The sequence below is a fragment of the Diorhabda carinulata genome, chromosome 9, assembly GCF_026250575.1.
Source record: "Diorhabda carinulata isolate Delta chromosome 9, icDioCari1.1, whole genome shotgun sequence".
Classification (NCBI taxonomy): Eukaryota; Metazoa; Arthropoda; class Insecta; order Coleoptera; family Chrysomelidae; genus Diorhabda; species Diorhabda carinulata.
In genome coordinates this window covers 6951181-6979064 of record NC_079468.1, presented here as the reverse complement: position 1 = coordinate 6979064, position 27884 = coordinate 6951181, and the positions used below count along the sequence as shown (strand labels likewise).

At 31.4% G+C, this 27884-nt stretch overlaps 2 protein-coding genes across 9 annotated transcripts in view; one reads left to right on the top strand and one right to left on the bottom strand.

Moving 5' to 3' along the window:
- Window positions 1–27884, bottom strand: part of LOC130898064 (uncharacterized) — a 299991-nt gene that overhangs the window by 172185 nt on the left and 99922 nt on the right. The window lies entirely within an intron of this gene.
- On the top strand, window positions 1400–13845 carry LOC130898065 (uncharacterized). Its single transcript, XM_057807108.1, has 3 exons — window positions 1400–1779; window positions 4594–4767; window positions 12456–13845. The coding sequence occupies exons 1-3, from the start codon at window positions 1621–1623 to the stop codon at window positions 12669–12671; spliced, it is 549 nt and encodes a 182-aa protein (XP_057663091.1). The 5' UTR covers window positions 1400–1620; the 3' UTR covers window positions 12672–13845.

Below are 27884 nucleotides of genomic sequence, written 5' to 3'. Positions count from 1 at the left end.
CTAGTCGGCTCGCTTTCCTAATTTTTGTTTTTAAATACTGCATTAAATTATGAAATACTGAATCTGGCGTTTGCTGGAGTTTCTATAAAATTATCTCTTTTAATTCTTTATGTGTAGTTACTTCCCAACCTTCAGAATATACGTTTCTTTTCAAATTTGGCCAAAAACGTTCAATTGGCCTCAGCTGAGGCACATTAGGGACATTCTTACATAACGTTCTTTGCATAATGAGCAGTTGCAATATCCGTCTTGAACATAAAATTTCCTTTAGGATGCTGTTTCACGAACTGTATTGATCTAGACCTAACACACTCTTTTTCATATATTTTTGCAGTTACAGAATTTCCAGAAGGAGATATGTATGCTGATGAATGACCACGAGAAGATATCTCCAACCATACCGACACGTTCGAGTTGATTTATTGTGTCTTTAGAAATACACTTCTGAATTGACTTCTTCGCCACTCTGAAAATAATAAGTTTTATTATTGTTACTCCAGCCAATAGTAAAATATGACTCATTCTAGATAACGACTTACAAACCCTTTAGCGAGAGAAAACACATTTTTACTGAGACTTCTTTTTGTTCCATTTGGTTTGATTTTTGGACTACATTCTGTTCCTTTAGAATTTTGCTTACATATTTCTTATCGATTTTCTGATCAATTTTCGCTAAATGTCTCCCAGTTATCCGTGAGCCGTTTCAACCAAATCTCTCTTTTTTGGCATTATCTGATTTTCTGTCTGATAAAAATGGCAAAGTGTTTTAAGTCGTTCATTTTCTTTTAGATTTTCCATACTTGAAACTAAACTTCTAACAGAGACGTAAAGTTTATATTTCGGACATTTAACAACTGCTCAATTACAAGAAACAATAACATTTCAGTCAACGCCCAAAATGTGTCTCATAACGAATAGTTCGCTGAAAATATTGATCACCTCATTTTGAAAATGTTGCAATAAGTATTGTAGATCTCCCGAAATAACTGGATCAAATTTGAACATCATCATCGCTGCCTTTGATAAATTATCATTATTCCTATGACACAACTTCGTACTAGTCCCTCAGAATACCAAATTTCGACTCGCTAGGTATTGTATTAAATGATGAGACCGGCCGCCTATTGTTTTGAATCCCGCGTGCGATCCACTCGGTGCACATCTGCTGAGATGTCTGCAAGGTAAGTTTGGAGTAAGAGTGATATAAAAAAGTCATAGATTATCAACTCACTTAATTCACCCTAACACTAATCCATGAATTGTTTATTAATTTGAAAATCATAGCTATTGCGATGAAGCTATGAAATAAACATTCAAATAATTATCAAATAGACTAGCAAATTCGCTTATAGCGCAACAAATATTTGAAAAATATAGATAAGATTAAATAGTTTTATCTTGACTATTGAGTTCATGTGTACCGAATACGCCCCTGCTACCCGCATCAATAAGACAACAAAAGATTACAAACATGTTTACAATTAATATAAAAATGGTTAATTTATTTCGGTCAAACACGTAGTTGAGAAATTTATATAACCGCGCAGAGGAAATCTTCTCAAAATACAAGTTCTCTGTAACCGTTTAAATAAGTCGGCGATCAAATTTCGGTTTACAAAAATGTATAGAATTATGCTTGCTGTTTGTGCGCTGTTACAAGTGGTCAGTGCTTTTCCCCCTAGACATATCAAGGGGATTCAAATTAAAAACACTGGACTTGAAGGACTTTGGATAGAGATGACGAATGAAGACAGCTTTGCTCTTCCACCAGGACAAATGGTAGATACATTTTGAAACGCGTTTGTTAAAATAATTACCCAACTGTTATCATAAAAATAACATAAATTATTGAATTATCTACAATTAAAATTCAGACATATTTTATTTGAAGTGGTTGACAAAGTTTTGGATAACGTCAATGAATCATTATATATTATGGCATTCGTGAATGTTTACGAATGTGAAATCTTATTTATATATAATCTCTATAATCTGAATTCATAATACAACTGTTTTAAATCTTTAAAAATGTTCTATGAAACTTTTTAACTTATAAAACACGCCATAAAATGCTCAAAATTAATTTTGATGTTTTTCATATAAAGTTTCTTCTAAAAGTTTGGTTCAGGTCTATGCGAGAATTTTGGTTTCTTGAAGCGAGAAATTTCACTGCAACTTGTTGGGCAGTCTCTCTGAAATATATGTGCAGGTTTTTGCCTAAATGACGTTTTTCATCAACCAATACATTAGGTGTTTTCAAAAAGACGATATCTGCATTTATATGCATTTCAACATATTGTTCGTATGCGTTAACGTGTGCAGTTACTTTTTGAGCTTCTTCAAGTATTTTTAGCGATTTATAAGAAACTAGTTTTGGTTAGGTTAGGTTAGGTCATAATAAATGATTCAACACTTCGATTTTTCAGTTTAAGCAAAATATCAATGATAGAGATAAATGTAGAATCGTCCAAATTTCTAGGGTTTTTACTTTGTCGGTATAAATTGTTAATTGAATGTAGAATTTTATGCGTGTTCTAGATATGTTCTATTCCCTTAAGAAAATGAAACATTCTTGCTTAAATGAAAAATTACCTAAAACACTCCTAAAATTGGCATAGTCAAAGTGGTTTCAACTATTATAGGTTTTTGCCACGAATAGTATAGTACGAGGTATAATTTTTTAACGTTTTACTTCTCAGTACTTTTTATTTGTTTTTCTTTTGGTCTTTGTCAAAATATCCACAAAGTGAGTTCCGTTTGGTTACACAAAAAACCTGTACAAATACAGAAAATACACAAGTATACAACTGTTAAACTAATGTTTCACACAGCTTCCGAAATTTTGTACATGCGTGTTACAAGTTTTTGTTTACCTTCATCAGAAATGCGATTGCAGCGATACCGTTGATAGAAATAAAAACGAATTTTCCACTGTGGATATACCTCGTATATTAAATAAAAAGGTTTGTTATCAGCATTATATATACGAGGGAAAATATTGCACACGTGCGATAATATGACTCACGCTCTCTTATTTCTAATTTTATTATTACTACCCATTGAGGAGAATACTTCAGACTTGGCTCATCTTTATAAAGCTTCGAAGCAAATGTTCACATGCGTATCAGAGTCATTATACCTAAGCAAAAGAATACAAACTAAGCAATATACTTTGTGTGATAAACGTGATCCCAAAAAAGCAAAAACTCTGACAATGAGATAGCGACTATAGTTTTTGGGATTTAAAAGGAGTAATCTTCACTGACTATTTGGAAAAATGCTCGGACTTAAGAGGGAAGAATTTGTTACATGACGACAATGAGTCTGGCCATTTCTTCGAAATGATTACCGAAAAATGATCCATCCGTTAACTTTCTGTTAGCAAAATCAAAAAAATGATTTCGTGGATAGAAGTAATTATTTCCGCTCCCGTACCAATTAACAGTGTTATTTCTAGAAGCAGTAACGAAACTACACGATAACAGATTCGATAACTATAATTGATTAACAATAAATAAAAAAATGTATTTATATGGATGTTTTTAATATATATTAGAATGATAAATTAAGTAATAGTCTTGTTAATATAGACATTATATTGTTATTTGATGTTAAGGGGACAAAAATGTTCTAAGTGAATTGAATGTTTGAGTTGTCTTGAGCACTCCACTTTCACCTCATAAGTAAACATGACAAATTAGTGTGGTGCTTGTTTTGTATTTCTACGAAATAATCGTGTTGTGCGTCCACAATGTTGTGAAAAATTCTAAAAAAATTTATAATAAATTCGTCAACGTCAATTAATAAATACAATTATGTAGAAGAGATTTCAAAAGAACATTGTGAAAGAATCTTTGGAAGAATGAGAGAATTTATAGCCGAGGAGGTACGATAAATTATCATTTGCAGAGCTTACTCGAGGGAATCTACATAATCTTTTGTCTGTTCTCTAAAACGCGGATTTTGAGTGTCGTTAGTTATTTTCTTTACAATGCGTCATCATGACAGTTTATCTCAAGAATGTTTTGTAATGTTTACAATGAATTGAAATAATAATTAAGTATACGGGGAGCTGATTCTAAATATTCCCTTTAGCTTCATAAGTTATTGGTTTTTTGCTAGAAGCACAAAAATTTGCATCAATTTTGCTTTTTTCGCCTCTTTAGTCATATATTCCACGGGAATTTGAATCATTGAGGATATTATCCCTTCATCTTAGTCTGAGCACTTATCGTTGTCCTAATCTCGTTTCATATTTGTTTAATGAGGTTTTCGATCCAGCGTCTCTGAAGAAATCTAGTCAACTAAAGCTGATATTGTTAAATTATATCAGTTACTATTGTCCTTCAATTTTATCTCAGTATTTTCTTTACTATGAAGTGGGATTTTAAATGAAGATGTTATCTGCGCCTTATCAGAACCAATTCGTCAAAAAATACAAGACTAGTTGGAAGAAATAACCTTCATTTCGATCATTATTCTATCATTCATGAGATTCCGTAACAGATTAATAAATATTGAAAACAATATCAAAAAATTCCTTGACTTTAAAATGTATGAAGGAAGATGTCATGTCATTTTTCATGTTTTCAGGCTTCTGTGATCCTTGAAGATACTTGGTCGGGAAAAATATTTGCAAGATCCGAGGACTGTCAATACAAGAAATGTAATTCTCCTTACACAGTGGCCGAGCTCAACTTCGGCGGCGATTCAAAGGAAGACAAATATCGTGTTTCTGTAGCAAATGGTTACAATAAACCAATTAAGGTAAAAGTTTACTTAGCAGTACAAAATTTTATTAATGAGTATTTTGGAAACGAAGCAATTTTCCATATAGGGAGAAAATTGATGTTTCTAGATTATATTACAAAGCTAGAGGGGTAACTGTGGATAGTACCTACTTTTTACGAGTTTAATAGCAAGTGTGATGAAGTAAAAGAATGTCATATTCTTAAAGATTAATTCAAATGTGTTTAGAAATTTTCCTAAAGGTTAGAAAACGTGAAAGCATATCTGTTTGAAAAATTCAGTAAACTGATGTAATTACTTTTTTCAATATTTATTATAAATCATGTTTTATATTTAGAAAATATATATGAATTTGCAATTAAATCAAATAGAACGATTTTTTTTCTTATATAATGCGCATTAACACTAGGGGGTTATCAGCGTATTTTTTAATTCGAATTTATCCGTGAAGATTGACTCCATTTAGTTATGATTTGACGTATTTTTTAATAATTGTATAGATCTGTTCAAGTATTGCACAAAAAAAATTTTTGCTGAAAATATTTCGATGTTTACTAGTCAAACTTTGCACATATGAGTAAATAAAAAGAAATAAAAGCTACATTTTTTTATTTTCCAATATTTCGGTTTCTACTGCAAGACTATAAAAGTAATCTTATCCAATTTATTGGAAAGTTTTCTTCTCTACATGTTTTGTTCGAGATTCTATGCCATATATTGGAAATATTTCGAAAAAAATTATGATTTTTGGAATAGGATTTTATCATCTACCCCCAAGATTGAGTTCAACAATAAATTTAAATACAAATAACATTTTTCATGCAAGAAGAACAGGATTACCTTAAACCCTTCTAAGCTCACGTTTAAACTGTAACATTATAGAAGTGTTAAAGTTTTCAAATATTGCCACTGGATTCCGGATTACGAAAAGCTCTAAACGATGTGGAAAACTATACACTTCCATTAAAGTTTATATTTATGGATGAGAGAGTAATAAATAAAACAAATGATGGAGCGTTCATATTAACGCTCAACCGGGATGGAAATTGATATTCTTCGATTAAGCCAATTCTATAAATCTTTTTCTAACTATTTGGTTGGGTCGATTTTTCTAAAAGTCTCGAGAGATAACCTGCATTATCCATTACTATTATACAGTTTTGAGAAAGAATATCTATCATTTGTTAGAATAATTCTTCAAAAACACCAACATTTATGTCCTCAAGGTAGTCACCGGAACGAGTAGATTCAAAAGTCAAAACCAAAACCGTTTGAACTTCCAATACGTACTATTAACAGTCTGCGCCTCTTTTCTGTTAGTGTATTTAAACCAGTTGATAAATTATTCAAAAAAGCCTGTCTACTACTTTTAATTGTTTAATCTTGCCAAAATTTAACTGCTGTATGTCCCTCGTTGATCCATATTTATTTACGCCTATATAAAGACCATTTAGGTCGATAGCCTTGTAATTTTTCTCTACTTCTTTCGGTCCGTAGCTTTTTCTTTCCAGCTCTGGGTGTTTTTCTCTCTAAGGTCATCTTCCACCGCTTCTCTTCACCGTTTTTTTTGGTCTACCTCTTCTCCTCTTGCTCACTGGTATCTTCCATGTCACTCGTTTGAAGAGCCTGTCATTGCTCACTGTAATCTTTTTGTCTGCTTTCCTCTAAAAATTCTTCTTAATATTCTGCTCTCCCAGTTATCCAACTTCTGTTTATTTTTACTTGTCAAGTTTTACAGGTGTATATGCGGGTAGAGGTCAACATTGTCTTATAAATTCGATCTATCGTAGATCTGGTTATCTTTTTCAATGTTAATATTCTTCCAAGACTGCCTACACAGCTGTTACTTTTGGTAACTCTTAGTTCGATTTCCTTTTTTTCTTGGCATTTATTATCTAGTAGTACCGGCGGGTGTAATTTGGGCGCTAACCATCCTTCTTTACCTGTCTGACCAAGAAGGGTAGATAATCCGACATGTATTTTCGGCGCTAAGAAGTGCAGGTAGGTCGAGTCATAAAATAACCCAATAGAGGGAAAGTTGATAGATTTTTGAGTAGGTTAGGTTAGGTTAGGTTATGTAAATCTCTTATTTTATATGTATTATGTACTTAAGTACTAAATAAAAATATAAAGAAATATAAAATTTACTTTATTCTGTAGAGTGTTACAAAAATGCTGTGAGGAAGCTTTATTAAGGGCAGATTTTTCATTTAAAAAAAGTGCAAAGTAGCCCCCTCTAACGGTAAACTTTTTCAGACCTTAAGTGATAATAGGTCATTTCTCTTATAGGAAAATCTAAAAATACAAAAATATATCTTATTATAAATGTCGGTGATTTAATAAATAACTGTATTTCATAAATCATGTACTTCACTCGGTTAGCGCCCAAAATACACATAGGATTAAAATGACCCTTCGGTCTTGGCGCCTAGTTTACATGTTGTAAAAAGTACATTAATCCTTTAGCGCCCAAATTACATCCGCCCAGTAGTACACCCAAATACATGAAATTTTCTACTTCCTCGAATTCTATTAGCGTTCCATTATGTTTATGTACTTTAAAATTGTTTCTTGTTTTACTTCCACATTTATTCTTTTTTGTATCTATCGTTGATCCATGTTTAATTTAAATAAAATATTAATATTTCTTCTTTGGTTTCTCATTTCTCTCATGCCTCAATCAGTTTCTTCTCTATACTACAATATCATTATTTTCTATTTAAATAGACTTTCTGGGATACTTTTTCCAGCAAAAAATTGTTTTCATAGTGAGCTTTGACTCATTTCAGTTAATCCTCTAATCATCTCAAACAATGACAAGAACTTTGTCTACCGTAGGACTTTCTTGACTTTCTCTCAAATGATTTTCAATTTGAGACTTTGGTTATCTTGTAGCTTCACGGGCTATTTGAAACTCATCATATTTCTCTTCTGTAATGACTAATGTTATCAACAATTTTACATAAATTTGTGTCCGTAAATGATTTGAAAGAATTAAATATTAATGTTTTCTCATGAACTGTTAAAGGACCGAATTTTCACACTGCATCTCGCAAGTTTTAACTAAATGAAATTATTTAAAATATATAGCTACTTTTGACTACTCCAAACATTTTTCTGTTACAGTTTTAAAAGACTAATAAAAGTTTGAGAACCTAGTATTAACTCTTGAAAATTTAAAGAAATATTTAGATTATTCTGTAATAATACTACGTACTACGTACTAAGTTTTACATTAGGAATTAGGTTTTATTACTCTCTCACGTACTTACATAAAAATAGACTAATTATTATAAAAGACAATAAGCACCGAAGAAAAATGACAATACCATATATGTAATGTGGGATGAAAAAAAGTTCTTTCTGGAAAGTGTTGGTTTTTGAGAGACATATTTAGTAAACGACGAGTTTGGTCGATAGTACGTGACGAAATGTTTATTTGGATTATGTCAAAATCAAATATCAGGGATAAAACTATCTAAAAGCAGAGGAACGAAGCAATGAATGAAAAGAAGAGTTAGTGAGCTATTTAAATATGTATCCGTATTGAAAAATAAATAATTTGATGTTCTATACGAATCAATGTTACAATTTCAATGTAATTTTACACCAGTATCTGAAAATATCGATACCTTCAGGGATTTCATTAAAATAAAACACACACTTCGAGGAATGAATTTATATTCTGAGATTTTCTGTATTGAATAATATTTTCCTTCCTAGATTACAATGTTGAAGTAATTCCTAAGATGGAAACGAAGATTTTAATGTTATCAGGGTATAGTAATATACGTAGAAGTTAAAAACAAATATGAATATGTTTGATAATCTATATCTTAACCAAAATCCCATAGCAAAATCTAATTAGTGGAAAACTTTGTTCACACTGCTGTCATAAACTATTTTACAAAATCAGGGCGTAAAAAAATGTTATATTCCAAAACGATCTTTGTTTAAGTACTAGACATTGATATTTGGGTGATTCCATTATAACTGTGATATTCAATGTCCTGTATTGTTTTTTTGTACTAGTCATTAATTAATAATCAATTAATAAAAATTTTGTGTTAATTGAATAATTCTTAAGATATTTAAACATTATTTTTATACAATATAACTTGCCACTTAAAGAAAACTTATACTACATCACTTGAATGTCAGTACCGTGTCATGTCCATTCCTAGAATTTACCGATAAATTATTAATTTTTTTTGTCGTAACAAATGATTTAAACTAATTACCTTATAAATTCTAATGTTTATGATCAAACTGAGGAAAATTGATGCACTTGTTGTTTAATATCTTAAGTTACCATGTCAGTACCGTGGATAAATGAGTCAGTACCGTGGAACTCAAAATCCGACATTTGTGTCTTGCTCGTGATACTTTGAAGTTGTAGTAAATTCCTCTTAGAGTTTTATTTTTACAGTAAAATAGATGAATAATATGCATAAAAAAGTTAGAAAAGTTAAATTTTAAAATCTTGAAATTTTGAATACAAAAAATCACAGTTAGAACGGAATCACCCATTTCCCAAAAATGTATAATAAGAATTTTATAAATTTCTTTAATTTCTTAGACTTTTTCATATGTTTCTGCTTCTAAATGTTTTTGACTTTAGATCTCTTCTGATTTGAAACTAGTTTCTTTTAAATTATAAAAGAAACTAATTTCTAATCAGAAGAGACCTAAAAGCAAGAAAATTTGGAAGCATAAGAATTTTATATATCCACAGTTGATTCAAAATTTGTCTGATGATGATTTCGAAATAAATGATGACTTCATTCATCCAGTTATTGAAAATGTTAGGATTAAAATAGTTCATATTGTTTAAATAAGGTGAGGTATTAATGGAAACATAAACTAGCAAAGAGGGATCACCCATACCCTGGAACAAGTGACAAAAAATAATTGGTTCCTTTCCCAAAGAAATCTTACATCTTGAATAAATTTATGGAGGTTTTCAAAAACAAAATATATATAAGGTGATCCGTATGAAATAAACCTCATTATATTTCCATAAAAATGAAATGTCTGATATGCCTTCGTATATTTGGAATCTGTATGTGAATTGAAACGATTTGAGAATAATAAAAACAATTTTTTACAGTGTAAAGATAAAGTAAGTTATATATTATAAACTTTGATGGAAGCGAAGAGATTATAGTCCGGGAGGTAGCGTTGCATTTTTCATGGTGATTTCAGACCGATCAATTTTAGATTTTATTGATAATTCATATAAGGTTGATAATGGAATAGTGGTTCAGCAGGCTCACCCAAGCTCGCTCAATAATTTATTGAGTAATTTCTTAGATAATATATAAAATACCAAAATATTCAGCAGCATAGAGAAAGTCAGCACTCATTATACATCTAATTTGTTTAAGTCAGGTGTATAACGACTGTTGACCTATAATCCACCGTTCTCTATTCTATTTTTGTAATATTTTATATTATCTAAACAATCACTCAATAGATTATTAAGCGACTTGAGAACTGTTTTTAATTTTTCTATTCTAACACAATCAAATTTTTTTATATCGCCCATCCATCCTTCCGGAACCTACTACATACTAATTATTTAATTTTAATTAGAATTAATTGACCAGAAATTATTTTGTGGTTTGCGGGACTATTATCTATTTATGAATGTAGAATAGGCTCGACTAAAACTATTTGAGATGGGAACAAAGCCTTTAATGATAATTAATTGTAAAATTATGTTCATAGGAAAAGCTTTAAACGCCCTAACTACTTAGATTATTAATCGAGCGTGAAATTATCTCTACACAGTTCAGATCTCTAACAATATTAGTCCAGATAACACATAAAAATAATAAATATGTGGTAAATAAAAAAAGCATCATACATAAACTTTTGTGTGTGGCCGTGCTAATGTTTGTGTGTAGGTTGGCTGTAAATATTAGATCTAGTATGGGGTCTAATATGGTTCTTTCGACCACGCCAACGTGGATTAGTTCAATGTTTGTGTACAATTTGCTGATATAGGATTTTATAGTAATTTGTTGGTAAGTTCTCTTTTAGCTTACATAATTATGTAGCGACAACGCTATGTTCCGTCGTATTTAAAAATACATAATAGGCACTGCTTGACTTGAATAGATCATTTTTCTCACTGCCCAGTAGCTACCCTTATGATTAAAGGATGAAGCCGAGACGGTCGCTCGCGCCTTCTGGGAAGGCTTGAGCAGCAACTATGGACAGCTGCTGTGGTTGGTTCTCGACTGGCTGCTGCTCCGGATTTTTAGCTGCTGCTGGTACCCATGGACGACAGGAGTCGTCGATAACCAACCATAGCCTAACCTAACCATAATTAACTTCAGTGGCGTTTCATAGTTGCTGATTCAGCGTTCCCAGAAGGCGCGAGTGACCATATCGTCTCCAGATTAATTATTGATATAGCTACTGGCAAAGAGAAAAACGATCCACGCCTGTCAAGCAATCTGTATTATGTATTTTTAGATGAATCTGCCGTAGTCGCCACAAATAGGAGGCCTTTCAGATTTTGTTAATAGCCTGACCAATATCCAGGAATACTGCAGAGCAATATTTTTTACTTTCAAAGTCTTCATTGATTTGCTCTACTCTATGCACTTTCTGAATTGTTTAGTATTACTTTTCTAATACTAATTGGTGTGATTGAGTTTGCTTCTCATTTGATAGTATAAATATAAGATTTTGGTCAATAGCACTTTGCGCTTTCAGGTACTATTCCTGGCTTTAAAATCATGGTTATTCTTGTTAATTTCCAGTTCATGGTAGAAGTAAACGGCTGGGTCGGGAAATAAAAACTTTTTTCCGGAAACTGCCAAAGGATTTCTTGTTTAATAAGGTTGAGTCCTAGAGCTTTCTTGGATAAATATTGTGTCGTAAGATATTCTTGATTTAGTTTCTTGTGATTACGTTTCTGGGTTTTGTGTATATTGAATGTATTTCGTTTATTCTTTACATTTTAGTTTTAGCGTATTAATTAATTATGTTTTTTCACGCTGTGTTTTGATATTATATGTACCGCATTCACGTAAATATTTAGCGTACTATATCTTTAAATATATATAATTTGCGATTGCGAAGCTCTCGCACTACACATTCCATCGTTGTTGATACTCAGGCGTCAGTCGGCGTTGTGTTACAGCCACGTAAAAATATCCGTCATTATTGATGCTCCCGCCAAGTGTGAATTACAAAGTGTGATTAATTTTCTACAGGCTGAATGGTGTAGAAAGTATAAAGATGGCCGTGAAGATGTGCATGATGAAGGGAGCCAAGGATGCAAATTTGTCGTTTCAGATGACCTGATTCAACGACTTTTCAGAATGATTAAAGAAAACCGCAGATTTATCATTACTGCTTTGTCTACAGAATTTTCAGAAGTTTCAAAGTCTGTTTTGTACTCTACTTTTACTGAACGGTTAGGCTGCATTGGCGGCAACTTTTTTTGAAGAGGGTATTGAAAAGTTTGTCCACAGATATCACAAATGTCTCAATCTCTTGTCGAAAAGTAACAATAAGTGTACCAATCTTTTGGTAACAAAATTATTGTATTATTGTTTTATATGAACTTGTTTTTTATTTATAGCATCTCGAAGGCTGCAATAAACGGCCCTCGTATATAATGGATGAAATTTGCTTGTTAAAATTATTATTAATTTCATATTTAAAATGCAATTACATATTTGTTTCAGATTCAACCGACCGGTTTGAACAGCTTCTGCAAAATATCAACATGTAATTTCAATTTAAAAGAAAATTGTCCAAAAACTCATCAAGTCACGAGTGAAGACAATGACAATATCGTATCGTGTAAAGCGATACCAGAAGTTTTTGAAAAGTTATGTCCACAAGCTACAGAATTGTTCTCTTGTAAAACTTCAAATACGTATTTTGTAGCCATCGGATAAAAATTGTAAAACGCTTTTTATATGTGTGTGTTTTATTTGACAATATGTTCAGGATTGTGAGATTCAGATACGACAGCTTATTGTAAATAGTACATATTCAATAGAAAGTGAAAGCTCTCGTCATATAAACCACCAAACAATAAATAAATAATCCGATATTTGCTTATGAACTGATTCATGAAAAATTCTTATGAGTTTCTGCATTTTCTTAATTTTATTTTTTGTTATCATAATCAACGAAACTAGAAATTATAAAAATTATTTTTGTTCTGTATACTAAAGTATTTATGAGGAATGAAATGTTTTGTATAAGTAGGAAACCAAAATTCACAGTATTTTGTACTAAATTTAATCAACATACAAACTTGGAAAACTGCGTGATATCTAAACGGAGATGTTATAACGGACAAAGTTGTAAATCATGACGTTCTTATGCATATTTTTCAAGCTAACTTACTCCCACTTTGCCTTCAAATTTGAGTAGCACTGATTTTCAATCACCTCCATTTGTATACTGAGCGTATATTTATTTAGAAAATAAACGTAATTCGTTTCCCAGAGGATTGAAACCTTTAAATTATGTTCAAAACTGTACACACGTCGGTTTGCTAATTTATTATAAATTTATGTAGTATTGTGTTTTAATATATTGGCTAGCCAGCGAAAATATTAATTGCGAGCCGCATGCGGTCCGTAGGCAGCGAGTTTGACAGTCCTGGTTTTGAGCATTGATGAAGTGGTTTTGTTGAAAGTAGTTTCGTACTGTAGTTAATAAGAAGGTTATTTTTTCTCTTTGTATATATTTCAATGAATTTTCAATTTATATCGCTTTTACAGTTAATGAAGCAATCCTGAACACATTCGAAGTAAATATAAATAGTTATTATTTGTTTAAATTATTTTTTTATCCAGTTAGTAATAGGACTCATTATTTTAAACTAGTATCAGTATTTTGTAATAGTATAAAACGAAAAAGCCCATCTATATTTAAATCGTAATCATATGTAAATTTCAGCACTATTCCTAGAAAATTAATCAATGATTTTATCCTACGAATACATAGATGTGCAGTATTCTAGTTTATTTATAGCTTTCATAATAAAATGAACATTGAATAATATGCTTTTGTTTCACTATATACCTACTCAGCAAGCTATTGAATAATCAAACTGATCCTGCTCCAAAAACACTGCGAGCACATCGCGACATTTTTAATTATGATTTTATTAGTATTTTCTTCAACCTGAACTCGTAAATTTTCATCCTAACAGTTGATACTATCAATTATCAATAAATACATTAGTGATGCGTCATAAAATGCTACGAGGTCACACAGAGCAACTGATTAGATCAGAAGTTCTTGGTTGAAAAAGAGAATACTGTTACAGAAGTTTCAGCTTGATTGAAGGAGTCTATGGTTATAAAAGTTATCTTATACACAAGTTTCTCAGTGACAAAAACAATTTAAAGAAAAACGTAAAACAATCAGCGTTCAGGACGATATCGTACAATATAGAGTCTTCCGTGAATCTACCGCCTACGTAAGCGTGTAAGAAGACATTATTCCTATTTGTAGAAGACCAAGTCCTGGATCCTTTACCAATACAGTAAACCGGGTCATTATGCTTTGTATGCGATAAATTTTTTTGGAAAATATCTACCGGAATCGCTTCTTATTGCGCTAGCTGAAACAGCATTGAAGGAAAAATGTACCAGTATGAAACATCTGTTCTAATTGGTGTTGATTAAATAAAGTGGCTATATTTGGTACATCTTAACGGAAGTTAATTCCAAATGCTCTAAATATTATATCCACATTTTCGTTGAAAGTATCATCTTACATAGATTCTGAATATGAAATTTCACAAGCTCAATTACCATCTGTGACGTTGTCGCTCAATGCGGAATAATTTGATTCTTGGTGCAACATTCTAAAGTCATTTATTGTTATGTTAAGTAAAATTTTATTTCAGAAGATCTTTTTATTCCTGCAGAGATAATATATTGAAATGAAAACTATATACTTTCACTCCAGTTGGATATTAATCTTAAAAAAACTCCTGTTCAAGTTACATCGTACAATGTATGTTTTCATTCTTGTACATACAAGATAAGCTAACCAGAGAAATATGTAAATATTTTCTCACAAAAATGAATGCATAACAGCTAAAAATATAAAATTTGTAAAATAGCTGCGTTTTAGAATCATTCTTATTGCTATACACAGTGTGCGTATAATTTGGGAAAGAAAAAGCGGACTGTATTCGAGTTCCAAAAAAATATTACTAACCTTAAGAAAATTGAGCTTTGGATAATTCCACTTACTGAGGAATTTTAGAAACTTGTCGTTGTTGTGAGTTAACTGTTTGAAATCTAACACGGAATCGGAAGTTGTGTTGTCCAGTTGACGTAAGCAAGAGGCTTTCAAGAGAGAATTTCAGTGTTTATAAGTAGATAAGAAATAAATTTGAAATTCATATTCTTTAATGTGAAATTATGTTCCCTACTTCCAACCATTTTAAAATGAAAGGTACAACCAGATATTTTTTAAACGAAAAATACGATGATATACTATTTGAAAAATTTGTCTTTATCCAAAACTATGATTTTTCTGAGGTATATTCCAGAAATTATTAGAAAAAATTTCATAATTACTTAGGCTAATCTTCTTTAGAAATTCTATTTTTTGATTCTCGTTATATAATTTCTAAGATAAAATAGATTCTTGCATATTCATAAAATAAACAAAATGTGTGATAAACAAAAAGAATATAACAACCCAAGAGCTTTTTACTTTACTTATTTCAGATAAAAAGGTTCATTTTGAAAATTAATTCTATTGGTATGAAATAATAATTCATGTTTCTAAAGTTGGAAGGCTGAATTTTGATTCCAATATAGCAGAGGTGGGGAACATTTTTACCATTAGAGGCCACATTTAAATTAGGCAGCAATAAGAGAGGCCGCATAAGCTGATTGACCTAAGAAAGTTTTTCTATAGATTTAACAATTTATCGCATTATATAGAAAAAATAAAATATAATACTACAAAATTTCAAATATAATATACATATAAAATAATATAAAAATATTATAAAAAAATAAAATTAAAAATATTTTTTTATTCACTAAGTTAGTGACTTATTTGGCTTTGTTTTTTGTTTGACAGTAATTGTATATTTGGATCAAGCTTCGTAACACACAGCTTTAATTGATCCTTTAAATGTGCATCTGTAATTTGCGTTCTTAAATATGTTTTTATTTTTGACATGAGAGACAATGTTGTCGCGCAACAGTAGCTACTTCCGAAGCAGGAAAGTAAACGGCGAGCATGTTCTCGAAGGCATGGATATTCAGCAGCATTTTTCCAGATTTCTATAGGGATCCTTTTTATCGTTAAAAAGGGATTTGATGATACTATCTTCCCCTAAATCAATTAACTCCATTTGTAGTTCTGCAGGAGCCTCGGATATATCTATTGAGTGTGGTTCAAATGCCATTCAAACCAGGAGTGTGCTCGTCAGCAAATCTATTAGTATACTCTTCTATTAAACAATCCAAGACACCTATATATTCATCGAATATTTTATTTTCACAGTTCTGCTCGTTTAACATTTTAGCCTAGCTCCGGGAAGTGTTCTGCAGATATTTCCGATCGACAAAGCAATGTTTTCAAAAATGATAATTTTTTTCTAAACGCTTGGATATTTTGCTACATATACCCCGTTTGTTGTTTGTTGTTTTATTTTGTCATCACATCAGACAAAAATGCAAAGTTTCTGAGAAATACTTCATCTGATAGATCACATTGTTTTCCTTGTTCTTGATAAAAGTTTAAAATTTGTCGTCGTAAAGACAAAACTTTTATCAAAACTTTATCAAAACCTAACCTGTTGATAGCCAGCCTTGCAGTAGTATGGTAGGTCAACACTATACGTTTCCTCATCTAAAGAGAGCATTTGCCGACATTCACGATGACGCATTGCATTTACGCGAATATAGTTGACAATGGCAATGGTTCTATCCAGAGTGTCTTGCAAAATGGTAGATTTTGCGCAAAGATTTTGCTGATGCAAAATTTAGTGAAATGATATCAATTTTTTCAAGTTTAAGTTTTCCTTTTTTAACAAAGCAACGAATCCTTCTTTTTGCCTCTCATGGAAGGTGTGCCATCGGTGCAGACACTGACTAAATTACTGACATTCAATTGTAATTTATTACATACCTCTTTGAAGTTTTCGAAAATATCGGCTCTGCAAGTTCTTCCAGTTAGTGTACCCAACGCAAGTAGTTCTTCGTAAATTTGAAAATCTTTAGTTATAGCACGAATAAAATATAAAACTTGTGCCGAATCTGTTTTATCAGTGCTTTCATCTAAAGCAATTGAAAAATAAACATCTTCATTTTGTATAATTGTATAAAGTTGCTCTGTTACATTTTGCGCTAATTCGTGCTGTCGATCTGTTACAGTTCTTCTTGAAAGAGGTAATTGTTTGTATTTGTTGACATTTCTTGGATCTAACATACTCACTGCTTCAACAATACATTCTTTAATTATTTCAATGTCACGGTCATGGTTTGCCCCTTTTTCCAAGTATATGTGCTATTTTATACTTCTCATTTTTTAACTTTTGAAGTGCAGCTTTTATTTGCATTCGCTTTTTTTAAAGTACTTAAAACTGTATTGCACAACAAACACATCATTTAATCTTTCTCAGCAGTAAAGAAAAAATCTAACTCCCATTCTACATTAAATGTTCTGTTTTCATCACCTAATTTTCTTCTCTTACTATTTGACATGATGGATAAAAAAACGAATTTCAAATAATATCTTTAACAAAGTGTATACTTTCTAGAAATACTCAACTCAACTTTACCAACCCTACTAACTTTTTTTTGCTTAAAATCTCCAAAATCTCTATATTTTACTCAAAATAGTTTTCTAGTTCTATACAATCATTACATTTCTTATTATGTTATTTAAATTTCAAGAAATTATTCTTTCTCCGTTATTACAAAAACTACTTTAACTTTATTAACTATTCGCTTACTAATATATTTTCTCTACCAAAATTTAAATGAACGTTTTATAAGTAGCGTTGTTTCTGTCATCTTAATCTATCCAAAGCTCTAATTTATTATTATAAACCGCCAGTTATTTATCGATAAAAGACACTTATTTTCTCCTTCTGCCTTTTCAAGTATCGGTGGAGGATTCCGGTTCCTCTTATAAATAATGTTCCTATTCTTAACTGTCTCCTGCTAATCTCATTTGTTCTACCAAGTTTTGTCAGTTTCTTAAAAGTACTTACGTTCTGCTTCAATCAGTTTTCTCTTAAGTCAAGTTTATATATTGTTATATTCTGTTAAATTATTTTCTTTGTTAAGATTTCTTCGAATTCCATTCCTGATATTTGTATTCCAGCATTGAACTTCGTATATGTGCTTCTAAAAGCTCTATTTAGTTCCCTAGGTACTTCCATCTCATCCAACTTTCTACATTCATTTGTTCTTTCTATTGTGTCAAATGTTTCAGAAAGATCAATAAATATTAAAAAAAATTTTTTTAGTTGCCCTTCAATTTCCTTTCTTACTATAAATACTTTAAGATTACAACTCATCATTGCTTGGCATAGCGCTCTATAATTATCACATTTCACGACTGGGTTTCTTTTTGACATATTGGTATTATTAATATATTATTCCACTGTCTTAGTTCCTTTGTTCTTTCCATGCCTTTTTTCATATTTCCCACTACCAATTTTCCTTTTTTCTTCCAGCAATTCTATCATTTTTGGCCACCTCAATAGAAGACAAAAAATATATTGATGGAATTGATTCCTAAGAATGAATTTGATTTGTTGTTGGCATAAGTGAGTGAATTCACATAAAATACCAATTTAGTTTTAAGTGTTGGAGCTGTCATTCTAATGACACTATGGTCATTTAAAATTGCATCCGCTTTTTATCAGATATGTAATACTTCTATATGGACAGTTTCTATAAGTGGAAGGTATCCCGACTAAATGAAACAAATAATGTATCGGTCTCTCTCTCCTTCGGTCGCTTCAGTTAGTTCTGCGCATCTTTTGCGCGCATGAAGCATGCGCAGTTTAGATAAAGTGTCTCGACCGAGAGAGAAAATGAATACTGTCGGCACCGTAACATAGAGACGTTGTTTCCGATAAGAATTGTCCATATAGGAGTATTACTTTGATGCTTTTTATGGATATCTCAGTTTTATATGAACTTTCACTTTAGTATCATCAATTTGCCATATTAAAATTTATTATGTATAAATTTTATTGCCGCATATATTAATTCTACCAAAAGTAGGACGGTTTCTTGAAGAATATTCTTTATATATTATGTAATTTGGTTATGGCTATGATTTAGATTAACTAATATAAATGTTGTATAATAATCACTTGATAATTGACTTGTTAGGTTAATTTCGTCTACAAATGTATTATGTAGGAGTGTAACAATAATTGCCATGAATTATGGAACTGATTAAATATAATAATAGTGGATAAATTTCATATTGAACTTGAAATAAATATTATAATTATATACGGCAAATAAAATTGGTTTTCAAGTCTTGTATTTACAGAAATATTTGTACAATTTTGTGTCAGAAAATTATATCTAGAGGTTAACTAAAAACTAGTGTTTGACGAATATATTGAGATAATTTTTGTAATTTTATGAAATACTAAAATTTAAAAAGGCATATTTCGATACCACAAATAGATACATGTACAAAAGCCTTCACTTTGACTCCTCGACCCTCCATCAAGCGTTCGACGTGACTAAGTCATCTGCTACCAGGCTGGGCTCTCCATACAAGGCATAAGTCTCAGTGTTAGTACGGATGCGCCTTTCTACTTGGTCTTGGGTTGGGCCATAGATGCGCCGAGTTGAGTCTCAATTATTCTCTAACAGTCATTGACCAGATTTCAGAGTCATACATGACAACTGGTCTTAGTACTGTACGGTAACTCCTCTCTTTTGTGCACCTGCTGAGTAGGCGAGTAGCTTTCACTCTCTCCTATATCTCCTGTGCAGTCTAGTTGTTTCCAGTTATGAGAGAGCCAAGGTATCTGAAGTTGTCAATATTCTCGAAGGTGTAGTAAACTGCAAAGGCTGCCGTATTTTACGCGGTCTCGGTTGCAGCTATATTTATTTTTCAACGTAATCTCCTTTCCATCTCCATACACTTTTCTAAGCAATGTTTAATAAGTTCGATACTCTTTTCATAATAAGAATTGTCAAGCTTCTCAAAATAGCTATTGACTGTCGACATCACCTCATCATTGTTGGAAAATCTTCGACCCCCGAGCTATTTTCCAAGTCTGTGAAAACAAAATGATACGAGGGGGCTAAATCTGGCAAATTGGGGTGCATGAAGTAGCAATTCAATCTTTAATTCATTAATTTTGTCCATTGCTATAACATATATGTGAGCTGGTGTATTGTCTTGATGAATCAACACTTTCTTCTTATCCAAATGCGGCCGTTTTTGCTTGATTTTTTCGCTCAAACGTAGCAATAGGTTCGCATAATAATCGCCGTTGATAGTTTTTCCTTTTTTAAGACAGATCATGGAAATTATCTTACGCGCATCCCAAAAAACCGACGCCATGACTTTGCCTACATATGGAACGGTCTTTGTCGTCTTTGTAGCCGCTTTTCCCTTTTCAGTTTATGGTTTTGATTGTTCGTTTTTGTTCCATTGTGATCATGTAAAATTTTCAGTTAATATGCGATATAACCGTACTTTTTCAAATCCCTACTTCATCTGTTAGATCGCGCACTTTCAATCGACGATCATCTAGTACTAGTTTGTGGATTTTTTACAATATTTCTCGAATCATCACTTCATTTGGATGGACTAATTTCATATTGGATGAACTAACGCCTTTCAAATAAAAGTATTGTATCACATAACGATGCTGATTTAGAAATTCACTAGAAACGTTCACTATTGATGGCAGCCAAACAAATACTAAGCAACGTGGTGTCTTCAAACTTAAAACATGCTGTATAGATTGAGTACTTTCTAATATAGTGATATTTTTGAAGCAACTACTGTCATCTCTCGGTCAGGCCAGGTACTTCTGGGACAATCCTCATATAAGTAGAGTCCATGAAGATCCACATATGACAATTTTCCTTTTTTTAGTTTTACTTATTAAAGCCATTTTATAATTGAATTTTTTTTGTGCCAAAAGCATATACCAGGATTTTTTTTGTTAATAATTATAAACCAGACCAACAAACAATGAATCGGGATTTAATATTTTTTTTTTCACTAAAACAAGTAATTTAACAATAGATGGCACATATTAAAAGAGCTAAAATGTATTCCACGTTTTGGTGATATGACTTAAGTTCGCTGAAGGCCACTATTCTAGACTTCCTATTTAACAGTTTCTTCTTTGAAAAGTAAACTTTCTACCTGCAATTGAAATGTGGGGAAATTATTGTTCACCCCCTATAAAATAATAAATGTGTTTTATTTGATTTAATAACTTAACTAAAATAATGCTACTGAAGAGTGAACACACCCATTTAATAGCCACTCACATTAGTTTATAGGAGCAATATGAATGGTTTTATAGCACATCTGGGTTTTACAGATCGAACCTGAAGCTAGTGATATAAAAGTCCATCTGATATTTACACTATAATAATTATTGCTGAAATAAATTCTAAATTATTATTATTAATTATATAGATAACTTTTAGAGAATATTGAAAACATATTTATTATAGATGAAAGTGAAATAAGATATCTCAACCCGAACTCTTGGAATGCTACGGGTAACGTTTTAGTGGTATCAAAATATTTAAATAATATAGATAGACAAATTATGTTCAAAACGTGGTTAACTATGTTCTACAACCAACGTCTTTTCAATGACGGTATTAGAGATAACTGCCACTTGACATAGAGCAGGGCCAATTACAAGTAATTCCTTGCAATATCAAAACATTGTAAATTATTATTCTTGTACATTATTTGATATTATGCCAGACTCTTCCCTTCATCGTAGAGCTGCCACTGAATAACTCTTCTGTGTCTTTGGCAACTTTCCAAAATTGAAATTAAAGTAAATAAATGACAATAAAAAAACACAAATTAAGAAGATTAAGAAGAAAGGTCAATTTGCTTTAGCTATATAAAAGTGCTCCAGTCAATCAAGATTATTTAAATAACAATTGGTCGGTTGTTATACGAAAAATAACTAAATTTATCACCGGAAAGACTCTAACAAACTGTCTATTAGTTTTATAATAAAATCGCACATAATGAGAATGCTTTTCATATGTTCTACCACAAAAATACTATTAAATAATTTGCACCTCCCAAAAAGCCAAGAATATAAGAAAATACCTCTCGGTTAGGTTAAGTTTTTGATTATATCGAGGAATAAATAACATTCATCTAATTTGTATCATTTAATTATGTCAAATTTTCGATTTGCACCCCTAGAATCGAAAAATTGATTTTTTTAAGGGCGGATCAGCTGCTTCAATGTGCCGTGACTTCTGTACGGTAGAAAATCCTGATTCTAGCAGAAAATTCATTCCATTTGAAAAAAATTATACATAATTCGCTTTTTTTTCATTTTTACTACCTATCAATTATCATTAACTACTTTGCACCCTCAGGTAAAGTGGATAAAACATAAAAGTAACGTGGATGGTTTTAAATTATAATCCTTACAGAACAAAATTAGATTGTAAATTTTGGCTTCATTTTGATTTGTACCACCTTAAAATTTTTATTTGCACTTCCTAGGAATACATAGAAAAATATTATTTTCTTAGGTTAGGGCGAAAGGGGGAAAGTAAAAGAGTTCGAGTTTCGTATTTCGTATTCAATTTTCAGCACACTTCCATCATCAAAATATAAGTATAGCCCAGCAAAAGTGGTAACTATTCAATAACTACACGTAAGGATAGATTTTAACAGATCTTATAGTAGAAAACAAGGCACAGGAATTAAGTTTTACCGTTAAATTTAATTGTATAATTATCTCTTTATTTAACCAATTTTTATTCATACCAGAACATGCTGGAATGACAATAAAAGCAACGGTAAAATTGGTTACTGTGTATCCAAACTAATAGTCAAAAAATTTGATTAGAGCTTGGGTAAATATAGAGATTGGAAAAAAATAAACAGTCTTTCTACTTGGTATGTCAACTCAAATCAACCAGCTTTGGTTAATAATTTACTAATATAGTATATTCAAGGTCTGGAAACTATGCCCAAAGAACAGAAGCAAGCAGTGATGGTTCCCATTTATCCATTTATAAAAAAGGAGATAAACTATCTTCACTGAACTGTACTAAATTTTGTCTAAAGTAATATAAAATAGATTAAGAAAATATGGAGATCAAATAATCGGTGAGCAACAAGCAGGATTTATAAGTGGGAAATCAACTACTTACCAAATATTTGTTATGAAGAAGCTGGCCTCAAAGTACTGGGAATATGATAGAGATTTATATATAGTATTTATCGACTTGTAAAAATGTGTGTTGAAGGCTCAAAATTAAAGGTCAGACTAGAAAAAGAATACACAGATACCTTTGATATCACCACCTTGCTTTAGAAAAAGCTTTGAAAGCAACTGGAGCTATCCCAACAGGAGCAAATATTGGAGGGGAAATAAATATTTTAGCTTATGCTAATGATGTAGGTAGTAGACCCAATCATTCAACACTGGACGATATGGGATACAGCTTTTAATGTACTGAAGAATTTAATTACCTAGGATTTACTATGAACGGCAACAATAAAATAGAAGAAGAAATACAGATAAGGTTAAATGCAGCCAGTAGATGTTTTTGGAGCCTATCGAAATTGCTTAAAAGTAAACACTAAAATAATAAGAATATACACAGTGATAATACAGCCAGTTTTATTGTTTAGAGCTGTGTGGATACAAACAACACTCCCAGAAGAAGCAAATAACATTTGAAAATAAAATATTAAGGATATATGGAACAGTTTTCGAAGTAGGAGTATGGAGAATACTGAAAACCAGGTAACTCAGAGACCAGTACAGACGACCAGATATTGTAGCTGTGATAAGAAGTAGAAGAATTAGGTGACTGGGCCATGTAATGAGAAGGGATGAAGAGACAACAACAAGAAGATTGTGGAGAGATCAACAGAAAGGAGGCGCCTACTGACAAGGCCAAGAGAAAAACCAAGTGGGTGAAGATGTGAGGAAACTTGGTGAAGAAATAGACATGGCTGAGGATAAAAAATTATGGAGGCAACTTGTTGGCGAGGCCAAAATCAACTCGAATTTGAGTGGCCACAGTTGTAGTAGAAGTATATTTGTTCAGAATGAAAATAATAAGGAATCAGTCACCATTCAAAACACCAGCAACTTCAGAAAAATTAACCATTTGCTACCAAACATATCATGCTTTATTAATAATAAACGTTAGGGTTGAAAAGTATAACGATATCCAAATGAGAATTAGTTAATTTGTCATAATTAAATGTTACAAATTAAAGTAAAACTATTTACTGCTTGATTTAATCCAAAACTACCATTTTTCCGTCAGAAGTATAGGTTTTTCGAGAGTACGGTCTTCTCTTTTTTCTTCGCTTTTTTTGGGGTTGAAAGTTACTTCATAGTATTTTCCTGGTAATACAAATAAAAACGAAAGTAACCATATGAGATTTTTCTATGAAAGGAATCATTATTATGCCAGGGTCTTACTGGTAGATTCTTTCGTACAATTAATTAAACTTGTAATCGTGGGGTCTTGTAAAAATAGATCATATTAAGATATAACATTTTCATTTTGAGCGTCCTCCAATTTTCCACGTGCATATGAAAAATAATTTTTTTTAGATCTGTAAAAAGCTGGATCCCTGGGGCTTAAATTGTTTTACAATTTACACAGACATCTACGATCAAGTTTTTTAGCCCCGAGAATTTGAATCTATTAAATCAGAAAGAAAGGAGTCTCATACCAACAAACTACTGGTGAATAAGTCTTTTGTGTTTATGCTGATTTTCATTTAAGGACCTTTGAACATAATATACTTAATACAGAGAAAAAACCTGGGACAATTATTATTTATATGCTCTATCGATAACCATTATAATCTATGAAATCAAACCAAGGGTGTAAAACATCTAATGGAAAAGTTAAAAAAAAACCTTTTTTAAAAAGAAGCTTTTATTATTTGTTAATAAAAAGTTGAAAATGAAATAACCCTATTAAGAATTATTTATATTTATAAGTTCATAATTTTATATTTATATAACACTAAAGCTTTACACGTTAATTATACACGTTTTAGTGTAAAAATATATAATTATAAACTTATAAATATAAATAATTCTTAATAGGGTTATTTCATTTTCAACTTTTTATTATGTATAGTGTTACATTTCTTATTATATTTAGATTATTTTTAGTTTTTCATTTCATTTTTTAACTTTTTATTATCTCTAATTCGTGATTTACTATTTTTCTAATCGTTACCGCTTGTGGACCTCGCTTTCATTAGCAATCTTGAGGTGCAACGTTAGCGATATGAAATGTTTATATATCCGCATACCATTCAGCGTTCGACACGTGCTCACATTGGCATTGGATCATCCTTCCAATCAATCAGACATAATCCACATTCATAACCAACGAAACGAGCTTTTATTCCCAAATTTGTTGGAGTTCGATATCCACGTCAACCGAGATATTCGCAAGACGAATTTAACAAGCCCAAACTCATTGAGGTTGCTCGTTCATTTAATTACGGAGTTCCTATGACCATCAATCCCCATCATCAGACCCTTGTTACTAATAGTAACAAAGTACTCGTCAAAAAGAATCAATGAGGTTGTATGTGGATAAAATTTAACTTGCAAGATTTGGTTACATACAGCGGGACAGGTAAAACTGAATCCAGGTAAAACTGAATCAAAGCAGACCCTAGTTATCATCTAGTAACAAAAGTACTTATCAAGATGAATCAAATGAGTCCAAACTCGATTGGTTTGCGTCGTTTTTTAATTACGAAGTTTCTATGCCCATCTTCCCCATCATCAGATCAGCTGGATGTTACAATAATATTGCATTGTCGTCAGCTCAATGTCACAATAGTTTTGCATTTGGATTGGATCAAATTTAACTTGCAAGATTTGATTACACTCAGCGGGACAGGCGAAACTAGCAAAAGCTTGCAAAAGAAGATGAAGAAGGTGATTTTAGAATCTAGAAGCTGCGGTAGCAATCATTCAAGGAAATATTTAATTAATCGATAGCCGTCGATTTTTCACAGTCCTAGTGGCATATTTGAAGATATAAACAATCTTTATTATTTTGAAAATGAGCGGTTAAATTTTGAAAATTTCAAATTAGTATGTACAAACAAAGTCTTTCATATTATAGAGAATACTGCTCGAAGTAACCTTTTAGCTCTATTCGAAACGGAAAATCTTAGAGAAAAAAGGACGATATCTGATATACAATTTTAGCCTGTTCTATTTTTATTGTAAAACTAATTGTTAGACCCAAAAACCAATTTTTGCATCTTTTGACTTTGAATAAAAATTTTAGCACATACGTTTAGCTGGTTGGAAATTTTAAGCAAGGTACTACTATTTTTTAGCTAATTTAACTGGGCTAAAATCATGAACTGAAAAAAGTTCTTAATAGGAACAGAACTTATTAAATGATTTTGTTGATCCATGTAAATCCGAATATACGTGAAACGTGCCGATATTAAAATAAACAATTGTATCTAAGCGTATACTTTCCATCTAAAAAATCATATTAATTTAGTTGCCAATTGATATATCGAGTGAACGAGTGAATGCAAATTATTTAAAATAGATCGTTACATTATGTAAATTATTATTGGTTAGAAAGTGCTTCGTGATGTATCACGTGAATTGGTTAATATTAACAGTTTATTGTAGAGCACGTTGACTATTTGAACGGAAAAAAGTATTTTAGTTAGATAAAAAACTGAAAGATTCTCAACAACTTGAAGTATTCAACAATTTTAAACAATAATAAGGCATTTAGTATATTACAATCTGATTCACAGTGACCATGGAGCAATTTATTTCTGGCTTAACCTAATAGAGTTTGAAACTTAAAAATGACGTATACTACTCATAAACGTTCTTTAGGTTTTGTAGCATGGATTGCATTATAGTTTAAAGTGCACGTGAAAACTCTGATCTTGCACTAAAAACCCCAAACTAACTTATAGTGCTGGATCTTTTCTTTCAAACCCAGTATTGTCATTGAGCTGTATTGCCTTCACATTGACATTATGATGGACTCTTTTCATGATTGCTGGCTCATTTCTTGATGATTCAGTCAACAGTATTCATTCCTTGGTCCCTATGGAGATTACTACTATTAATGCGCCAAAGTGCATCTATTATATTCTTTAGTGGTTTGTTTTGGAATCTATGGATGATTGCTAATTTGGATAACATGAGTCCATACAAACTTTTGTATCTTTTATAAAGTAAAATTCATTGTGGAGTTTCTTCTAATTAGCCAGTAGATTTTTATATTACGTCTAACTTCTTCTTTGTTCTTTTGAACATACACTTTCTATTGAAGTTTGGTGTGTTTGAGTGTGCTGAATCATATTATCCTCTTAAACGAATATGAAGTGGCGTATATCAGTGAATTTGCGAAAAACTAACTATTGACAGTAGTGGGTCAAGACACAACAAGGTTCCTTCTGGTAGAAGAGACACTTTTGAGTGATGGAATAGTTAAGGTCTATTTTTTGAAAGACTATGGAGATTCTAACCACCATCCGAGAGGATTAGCCCCGATGGTATCTCCAAGGAGATGACAGAACAACCTCTATCAGTAAAAAACATAAATCTTCCAATTATTTAGTTAAACATCACATTTTTCTAGTAGTCTTCTGATAGCTGACAATAACTGGACAGTTCTAAGATAGTGGCAGAACACCTCCAACGTGTCAAGGAAACCATAACCATTTTATTGTTTGTTAAGCTCCATTTCTTGGTACGCTAATGAATGCTTTGAATGTGAATAATAATTTGTTCATTTATCTAATGTGTTTACACAGACCCTCATTTAGCTTTGAAGCAGATATTTTAATCCTCATATTATAAAAATGCAGCCAAAAAATTGCAAAAATATTCCAGTCGTTATAAATTGCAAATATGATAG